This window comes from Alosa sapidissima, chromosome 21, assembly GCF_018492685.1.
Source record: "Alosa sapidissima isolate fAloSap1 chromosome 21, fAloSap1.pri, whole genome shotgun sequence".
NCBI classification, from domain to species: Eukaryota; Metazoa; Chordata; class Actinopteri; order Clupeiformes; family Clupeidae; genus Alosa; species Alosa sapidissima.
In genome coordinates this window covers 8,787,779-8,797,778 of record NC_055977.1, presented here as the reverse complement: position 1 = coordinate 8,797,778, position 10,000 = coordinate 8,787,779, and the positions used below count along the sequence as shown (strand labels likewise).

General features: G+C 43.3%; 1 protein-coding gene across 1 annotated transcript in view; it reads left to right on the top strand.

The window, feature by feature from the left end:
* The window catches only part of dbpa (D site albumin promoter binding protein a), a 12,709-nt gene extending 6,884 nt beyond the window's left edge, over window positions 1-5,825 (top strand). Inside the window, exons 4-5 of the mRNA XM_042077756.1 lie at window positions 987-1,237; window positions 2,254-5,825. Of these exons, the coding sequence (XP_041933690.1) occupies window positions 987-1,237; window positions 2,254-2,469 (467 nt within the window). The 3' untranslated portion in view covers window positions 2,470-5,825. The remainder of the gene's footprint in view (window positions 1-986; window positions 1,238-2,253) is intronic.
* The last annotated feature ends 4,175 nt before the right edge of the window (window positions 5,826-10,000 follow it).

Here is a 10,000-nt window from a genome sequence, read left to right as displayed (position 1 = left end):
ATAAAGGGCTGTCCATGTGGACACTTTACTGTTGTTGAAGAATTGTGTGTACACTGCAGTGTATAAGTGTGTACATGTGTCAAATGAAGTTGGTAAGGGGTGGGGGGGGGGGAGGGTTGCACTTTGTCAGGAACAGGTTGTGTTTTGGTCAGGGTGGGGCTAGATTTTATCTAACATGCTTCCTATATCACATTCCAATTCAGTCGGCCACTTCCTCTAGTGTTGCTTAAAGTGAGAAAACAACTCCGAGTAGAACCCAGGGAATGCATGCAATAGGGCCCTATGGGGTAACACTGAAGGGAATGCATGCACTGGACCCTATGGGGTAACACTGAAGGGAATGCATGCACTGGACCCTATGGGTCCCATCTGACTCAGTTGACCAAGCGCGTCTCCAAGTGCTTGTAAACAAATTTAATCCCTTAAGAATGTCAAAAAACAAACTCTTTTCCTGAGCACTTGTAGTACACACAAGTTATATAATCAACAAGGAATGCAAGAAATATAATATCCTGTACATTTATTTGGGAAAATTGACACTAATTGACACCGACCTAGAGGTTATAGTTGTTGTGTGCATTGTTTTTCTCTTAAACATGAATAAATATGCTTTTTTGCTCAGTCACAAAAGTACATGAGTTTACAAAAAGATTCTTTAGATACAAAAATACACACTCGTTTCTACAGACATATTTGTGTGGAGGATAGTGTAATGGTGGCTCTAAGCCTGATGGTTTGTGAGCTGTGCAGCTCCTCGGTCTCTGAGTTGGCTGGCTGCCTGAGAGGTCCTGACCCTTCTGGCCTCTGCTGCCCCCCAGTGGCCGTTCAGTGGCACTGCTGTCTCTGTTAGTCACCACTAACCACACTCGTATCATGTGAATGAGAATCACACCCAGTCATCTCTCACCTTCTGTCACTGTGCAGAATGTAATCTCCATCTCTCTCTCTCTTTCTCTCTCTCTTTCTCTCTCTCTCTCTATATATAGGAGGCCAGGCTGTGCCACCAGAACCTTCATCGTCCTCGTCTTCATCCTGTCCACCTCCGCCAGGCCCACTGAGTAACAATGCCAACGACGTCATGGTGAACTTTGACCCTGACCCTGCGGACCTTGCACTGTCCAGCGTGCCAGGCCAGGAGGCCTTTGACCCTCGGAGGCACCGCTTCTCAGAGGACGAGCTCAAGCCTCAGCCCATGATCAAGAAGGCCCGCAAGATGCTGGTGCCTGATGAGCAGAAGGTACTACATCTCCTACAATGCATTGCTGCACACTGACCACACTGTCAATGTCTAGTGTTTATGAAGCCAAAATACTGTATGCTTTGTGACACAGAAAATCAGTGGCGATTAATATCATATACCTTTTGTAAATATGCCCTTATAATGGGTTTGTATAAAGAAAAGCAAACGCAAAAGTATTTTTAATAGCATATATAAGCTGAATTGGACCAGAGAATCCTACTGTTTTCATACATTCATACATTCATACATCTACTGATATCTACTGATAGGTTGATCACATGATGAATGTCCATAAGATAGTGATTCATTATCTTCTGTGAGATGTAAACAGGAAGTGCCTAGGCTGACCTTTGTGTTGTTCCTCACTGTTCATTTACTGAACAGTCATTCTTGACACATGGGCATGCCCATAATTGGTAACTGCTGACAGGCTTAATAATTAACACGGATCGTAATTGTAAATGTTATGATGGTGGGGGTTAAGAATAGAAGATATTTAACAACTGTCCTCCTCCATTTTATGTAATAAAACACGCCTGAGACCTACAACTAAAACAGTACAGAAGAGAGTGTTTTTTTGTGTGTGGCAGTGTTGACAAAAAGCTAAAAGGCTTTGACATATGTTAATGCAGTTAAGTTTGTGTTTCTTTTTTCCAATTGTATATCAAGCTTTGTCCCATGCCTCAAGAATGACTGACTGAATATTTTAGTTTGAATAGAAACATTGTACTGTATTGCCTGTTGTCAAAGCAGAGAGTGTGGTGTTGTATGGTATTGTTGACGCTATTCAGAAACACTGACATTGTTGACGTGTGTCAGGTGGTGCACTAGACGGTAGCTTCTGGTGTTGTTTTAAACTCTGTATTTTTTCGTAGCAACTAACCCTTTTTGTCTTTGTTGTTTTCTCCCCCTCCATTGTCCTCCGTCTCCTCCCGTCATACTGTCACACACTCCCCCACATTCCAACTCCCACAAACACCCACATACACGCAAAACATACACCCTACCCGCAGGATGAGAAGTACTGGTGCCGGCGCGTGAAGAACAACGAGGCGGCCAAGCGCTCGCGTGACGCCCGGCGGCTCAAGGAGAACCAGATCACGGTGCGCGCCGCCTTCCTGGAGCGTGAGAACGCAGCGCTGCGGCAGGAGGTGGCCGACATGCGCAAGGAGCTCGGCCGCTGCCGGAACATCCTCAGCAAGTACGAGACCCGGCACGGCGACCTGTGAGGACGACAAGGACGAGGAGGAGGAGGACGCCGTCGAGGAGGAAGAGGATGAGGAAGAAATGAGAGAAAGAGAGAGCAGGAGAGGAAGAGGAGAGAAGCCAACAAACAAACATACAAACAAAAAAAACAAACGTTAGCACTTCTGAAACGACGGGGCGGGCACTCTAGCGCCCCCTCTCTGTGGGTTGGGGTTAGACGGGCTAGCGGTATAATCAGGTTCTAAGCAGGTCCTGAGTGTTTTTTCAGCACTTGCAACACTTGCCGATCCCAGCACTCCTTCACCCACCTCCCCCTGACCTTAACCCCCCCCCACCCCTCCACATCCTCAACATTTCACATTTCCTTTGTAGTTAGGGAGGGTGGAAAGGAGGCGGTTGGGAGGTGGGTGGGGTGGAGGGGCAGATGCTTCTGAATGCCGATGGGGTCGTGCTCTATGCCAGTCTTACACAGCCTCACCTCACCATAGCACCACACAACCGGAGAGGTGGGCGTGGGCGCCACCGCCGCCGAGCCACAGACAGTCCACATGGATTGGCCAGGCCGATGGGGACACAGGTGTCATTTGTTTTCTATGACAACAAAAAGAAAAAATTTAACTTGAATAAACAAAATAAAACTTGTTTATTTTTGAACCAGGGGGGGCAGGGGGGCGGAGAGAAGAGTCGGAGCTTAGAGGAGGGGTGTGGAGGTAGAGGTTAAGGGGACACGAGGAGGAGAGCCATGAGATTTTGACAACAGATAGGAAAACTTGTATATTTTTATATTTGTGGAGTCAAGACAGGCGACGAGATTTTGGAAATAATCTTTTGTATATTTTCTATATGGGTGGGAGGGGCCGTAGAGGGGCATGTAGGCTGTACACGTGAGGGCTATCTGAGGAGTTTTAACACAAATCCAGGAGTATTCTCAGATATATAAATATATATATATATATATATTTTAGTGGTCAGACTGGCTTTAGCGGTTCAGGGATGATGAGGCGGCTTTTCTTAGCAGAAGAATGTAAAAGGAGTTCAAATCAGGGGCAAAGTGGTGGTGGTGGTGGTGGAGGACGGTGAGGAGATCCGAGGATAGAATATTTCTTTGCGGATGAATACGAGAAGAAAGGAGATGAAAATCTGTGTATAGTTTTCATTTTTATGTTTCTCTTATTGTGAGTTCATTCAAGCACTTAATTTTGATCTCTTCTTTTTGATTCCCGTTTTGAGCTTAAATATGTGTGTTTGTCCTAACCTGGGTGGTTTAGAAGAGAGAGAGAGGAAAAGAGAGACCATGTTGTACACACACTACTATATATATATAGTACTACGGTTATGAAAGACTTCTTTCCATGTATATATACTGAGATGCTTGAAGAAGCCTTGGCTGTAAAGGAAATTATGTATACACTTATGCATACACATTTACACATGTAATCATACACACCCATTCACACACACACACACACACACATACTGAAATACCAACATAAGCTTGACCTTGATGTGACCTTTCTCCATGGTCAGTATAATGACAACGCACAAATAAGACATGGAGTCTGACCACTCCCTGCACTCTGCATTATCTTACACACACACACACACAAAGACACACACACACACACACACACACACACACACACACACAGAGCGTGCTCTTTCTTTTCCTCTCTCTCTCTGAGTTGACTAGTGAAGTGTCATGGAGTCAGATTTTTAGATTTCGTCACCCAGGTATAGCAGGCAGTGAGTGAGCGACTGCATGTGTTTCCCACCACAAACCTCTCTGACTGTTCTTATGTCCACTACATGGTGCTCACAATATCCCACTACCTGAAACACAACTGCATACACACACACACACACACACACACACACACACACACAGCACACACACATACACAGTACTGAACTGCCTATATCGACTCACCTTGTTTATGTTTTATTTCTTTTTGTATAGTAAGAGGAATGGTTTTTAGATCTACACACAACAGTATGTCTAAACCTCCCAACAAATTAAACCCACATGAAAGTTCCTAAATGCTACTGTACTATACGGAAAAAAAAATGTACTATTGAATATTAAAATAACTATTTCTCACTAGATATATGTGTGTATATTCTTATGCTTGAATATGTGATCATCAATGTAAAGTACATGACTTGAAGAATATAATTATATATATGAGTAGTTTATGCACAAGCTGATTGGAATTATTGTCAATTCCTCAGGAGTCTGAAATGAGTATTATGAATATAGAATAACAGAAATTTGGAAATGGCAAATGTGCAATTCCTTTATTCCGTTTGTTTTTCCTGAGAAATTTCTAAACTTTTGGGAGCTTTGATCTCAGTCAGAAATTGAACAGGTCATTTTGATTTGCCAAAATTTCCTGATTTCTTATAGGCTGAGATGTTACCAAAATGACTAAACTTACCTTGGGAGGAAGGTTCTAGTAAACCCAATACAACATAAATAAATATATATATATATATATATATATATATATATATATAATATTGCTTAATATTATATATATGGTGTTTGTTGATTTACTCACAGGAATTAAATGTATTTTTTATTACTGTAACTACTACAGTTATGATTGCTACTATAACCATCGTTGTTGTTACTATGACAATCTGTGTTTCTATCCTTATTGTTTCTTTGCAGCATTTCCCAATAGTTTCCTAGTATGGCAAGCCCATCTTAACTCCTTAATAACAAACTCTTATTTCCTATGAGCCTGATCACTGTCATCATTATCCTCTGACACATTGCCAGATCCCAAGTGCATTGTGGGAGTTGTAGGCTTTATTCTTTTGTGTTATATTTTGAAAAAAGACAACAACAAAAAAAAACACACACACATAAACAAACAAAAAAAAGACTGTTGGGTGAAACGAAACCTATAACCCGTCTGAAGACGATCTTTTTCCTGGATGCACCTGAAGCTCCTTCCCATGAGCCTCTTGTGTCCAGTGCCCGAAGAGCCTGCTGCTGTCCCCCAGCTCTCTCGGCTGACGGCAGGCCGTGTTTTTATCACCGGGGAATTTGTTTGTAAACGCCTAAGAAACCTTTTGACAGTGCTATTTTTCTATGTAACTGTACGATAATTCTTGGCATTACATGGGTATTGGTGGCCCAAACCTTCATAGATGTCTGGTCTTGAACGGGTATCCACGCCTCTCTTATGTCCAATTTTTTCCCAGATGTGGATTGTCATATCGCTCCTTTTGTGACTGTTATGAACTACAAATCCCATGAGCGCACCACTACCAATGTTTCACTGGTAATGTCTACTGGTCCTGCCTATTGGAATGATGGGAATGTGGTCTGGCTTTATTATTTTCCCAAAACACCAATAAAGAATTCTCCTTACTCACTGATTCAGCTTGGCTGCTGTCTGGATGCTGCTCTTGGTCTGTCTCTATGGTATCACTGTCTTTCTCTGCCATGTCTGTATCTTAAGAGAAGAACAAAAGAAGTGTGACACTTGCTCTGTAACAAAGTAATCTTTTATCCGTCAAGTTTACATATATTGCTTTAATGGTGTCTAATCAATTAGCAGAAACATGGTGAAAACCCATCACTTTGGGCCAACAATGGCTTTATATTAATTCACCAGTAATACGTTCTTATGAGAGAGTGATAGTGTCTATAATGTGTAAATCCTACTCCTATATGTTATTCTGGCCAGTGCGCCCTTCATCGTATTGACATTTTTGTTTACGTCCAGAAGTGAGTGCAGCTGTTGCTTCTCTCTGGTTTGTATTTTTGAAACCAGCACCTCGTCTAATAGAGCTTGTTTTTGTTTGCACTGTCCAGGCGGCCTGGATCTCAGTAAATGAGTTCCACACAGACACCTCCTCGGAGAGTCCTCGTCAGACAGCATTCTCACGTATCCTATCCAGCCTGGTTTATTTCTGGCCCTGGCCAGGGTGGAGGGAGGGAGGGAGTCTGCAGAGGGAGCATCATTTGTGCGCGCTGCCTCAGCTGTCCTTGATCATGCTCCTGGGAGAAGGATGGTGTGTGTCACCGCAGTGGAGACGGCAGACACAAGTGGAGAGTGATAACACAACCCCTGTGCCCCTCACTACATCTCTCCCCAATGGAGCTGCCCAGGGGGCCCATGTGACACGCGATTATGATGTCATCAGAGAGCTGCTCCCTGAACAAGCTCAGTCTCTTGATGAGGATAAATCAGGGGGAGCATTAGAGCTGTCAGCTGTATGTTTGTGTGATTGTTGGAAAGTGTGTAGCTGTGTGTGTGTGTGTGTGCACGCTTGATTGAGAGTGTCTGAGTTTTAATGAGAGAGACCAAATGAGTGTGTGTGTTTGTGTGTGTGTGTGTGTGTGTGTGTGTGTGTGTGTGTGTGTGTGTGTGTATGTGTATGTGTGTGTGTGTGTGTGTGTGTGTGTGTGTGTGTGTGTGTGTGTGTGTGTGTGTGTGTGTGTGTGTGTGTGTGTGCTTATACCCTTGAAAGGCTTGCTGCTGAGAGATGGCAGAGAGGTCGTGTTCATTAGTGCTGTCTTATGGGCCTCAGTGGAGAACAGATGTCAGGCCCTCCAAGCACCCAGCTACCCAGCCACACTCATCTTTTTCTCCCTCTCTCTCTCTCTTTACTCTACACTGTTCCCTCTCTCTTCTCCATGCTACCAATATCTTTGTATTTCTTTCCCTCGTTCACCTTTCATTTCATATCACTCGTTCTTGCTTCTTGCTATGCTCCCTATCATTCTCCCTTAGCTACCTAACCATGCACACTCATCTTCCTCTCTCTCTCCCACTCCATCTCTCTCTCTCTCTCTCTCTCTCTTTCTCTCTCTCACTCACACACTCCATCTCTTTTTCCATTTTTCTCCACAGCAGGCACCCAATCATTCTCCCTCAGCTGTACAACCGCTCTCATCTGGTCTCTCGCTCATTCTTTTTCATCCCTCTTTTCAGTCCATATCTCTCTCTCTCTCTCTCTCCCTCTCCCTCTGCCCCCCTGTCTTCCTCTCTTTTTATCTCTCTCTCTATCTGTCTGTCTCTCTCTCTCTCTCTCTCTCCCACTTCCTCACTCTCTCTCTTTCTTCTCTGAAGCTGCACAACTTGGGCACTTCTGTTCTTGTGCTCGCTCGCTCTCTGTTCGATTTCTTCTTCCCCTCGTGCGTGTTCTTTGTGGCGCTGTTCCTCCTCCTCCTCCTCCTCGTCCTCTTCTGGCTGTGAGCTTTTAAGGGTCTCTCATCTGGGTCCCACACAAGTGCGCTGAGGATTTGTTAAGTGCCACCACCGCTGCTGCTGCTACCACAAGCTCCGCGTTCCAACCCTCAGATGGGGCTATGAGTGCAGTTCTATCACCCCCTGCACCTCTGCACCTACACTATACCCCCCTCACCACCCCCTGCACCCCCATTATACCCCCCTCACCACCCACACCACCTCCACTATGGCCCCCTCACCACCGACATCACCCCCACTATGGCCCCCTCACCACCGACATCACCCCCACTATGGCCCCCTCACCACCGACATCACCGCCACTATGGCCCCCTCACCCACACCACCCCTACTCAAGTCTGAGTCAGAACAACAATACTTTATTGTCTGTTAAGTATGTTTTCAGTAGCCGGTGCGCAAGAAAATGTGCTAAATACATAACAAGACAAACAAACAAACAAATAGATAAATACATGCATACAAACATACAGAACACAGAAACATGAAACACATGTTTTGATGTTGCTGCTGGTATAGTGCAAGTGATCTGACCACTCCCCCATGAACAACAATGACCATTAGCATGACTTCAAGGTGAGGCATTAAAGTGACTGCATGACGAACAGCAGCTATAAAAAGAGATGACCGACTCCTCCAATGGCACACAAATCTGTCAGGCATCGCAGCAGTTCACAGTACACAGCAAATAGGGCCCGATAAATAAACATACACCACCATAAATAAATTATACAACATGCAGTAAAACAACACACTTGCTTTAGTCATTAATAATACCTATGAAATTCATATTGGGAAAAATGGCACTTAAGAATATGATGATGTTAATAGAAATGCTCCTATCGACGAATTTTAGAGTTTATAACTCACTGTTCAAGGATCCGTTTCAGTTTGTGCATGTAGTGTAGGCCCACTCATCAACTGCAATACTTCACTGCGCTTTGTAGTGCTTTGATTAAGCTAGTCTGTTACATGAACAAATGTTAATTAAAAATGTACATGATATAAAAAAAAACAACTTCATAATCTTTTGAAATAAAGTGTGATTTCAGTACATTGTGAAGAATGAAAACTTAAGAAAAGAAAAGAGAGAATTAATCATCTCCTCATGTTCCTTTTCTCATTTCTAATCCAACAAGAATATAATGTCAATAAAGAGAGAAGTGAACGGAGGGTGAAATAAGCATCTAATGAACTTCACTTTCTGGCCAAAAACAGGAATGTGCATGGTCAGGGGCTGGACTCATCCATCCTGTGAGGAAGGAAGGTCGGAAATGAGATTCCATCTTAGCTTCGTCTATTTTTGCTAGATATAAGTGAGCTCAATCATGAGGTTTTTGGTCATTTACTAGTATTTCTCAATTTGAGCTCCAAAGAAATAGCTTGCCACTTCTCACTGACAAAGTCCAATTTAAGTTCATTTTAATATATCAAAAGTACTTCTTTTTTAGTACTTGACCTTTCATTTTGCTCCTAATTTCTGATCTTAAAAAGAGCTGATTTATTCTTGAAAGAAAATACATTTTTAAGACAAGACGTTTTCCTCTAGGAAGATTCATTGCTCATTCATTTCAAGACTCTCTCTTTCTCTCATTCTCTCTTTCTCTCTTTCTCTCTTTCTCTCATTCTCTCATTCTCTCTTTCTCTCTCTCATTCTCTCTTTCTCTCTTTCTCTCTTTCTCTCTTTCTCTCATTCTCTCTTTCTCTCTCTCATTCTCTCTTTCTCTCATTCTCATTGTAGAGTGTTATTACCCTCCAGTGTCATCACCACCTCCCTCTTTCCCGATCAGTGATCTCTCTAACTGCTACTGCTGAGGAAGTCTCATTTGGGTAAAACTACTGCGTGGGGACTAGACGCTGGGATGGAGACTATATTCTTGATTGATGCTGGGCAGCAGTCATTCTGTGCCCAATTCGTGTTGAGACTCCACAAGTTTTCACCTCCTTCACTGCACAGGTCCTGTTTCATGACTCAATATATGGGTGATTGAGATCAAACTTGTAGTTGATCTGGGGTGCGTTTCCCAAAACCATATTTGCTAACTAAGTTAGCAACTTTGTTGGTTGCAATGCAATTTCCCATTGCCAACCAACTAAGTTGCTAACAGGTTAGCAACTATGGTTTTGGGAAACGCACCCCAGGAGTACATATCAGTACATACAATCACAATACAGTACACGTATACTGTATTTATAATCTGCAATTTGTATGTCAATTTGTAGAATGCATTTATTTTATAGTCAAAGAACTCATTCTAGGAGGCCCCATCAGGTCCTGCTGCAGAGTTTCTACCAGGAAGTGAACTTCAGTGGTGGTTTGTTTTGCATTTTA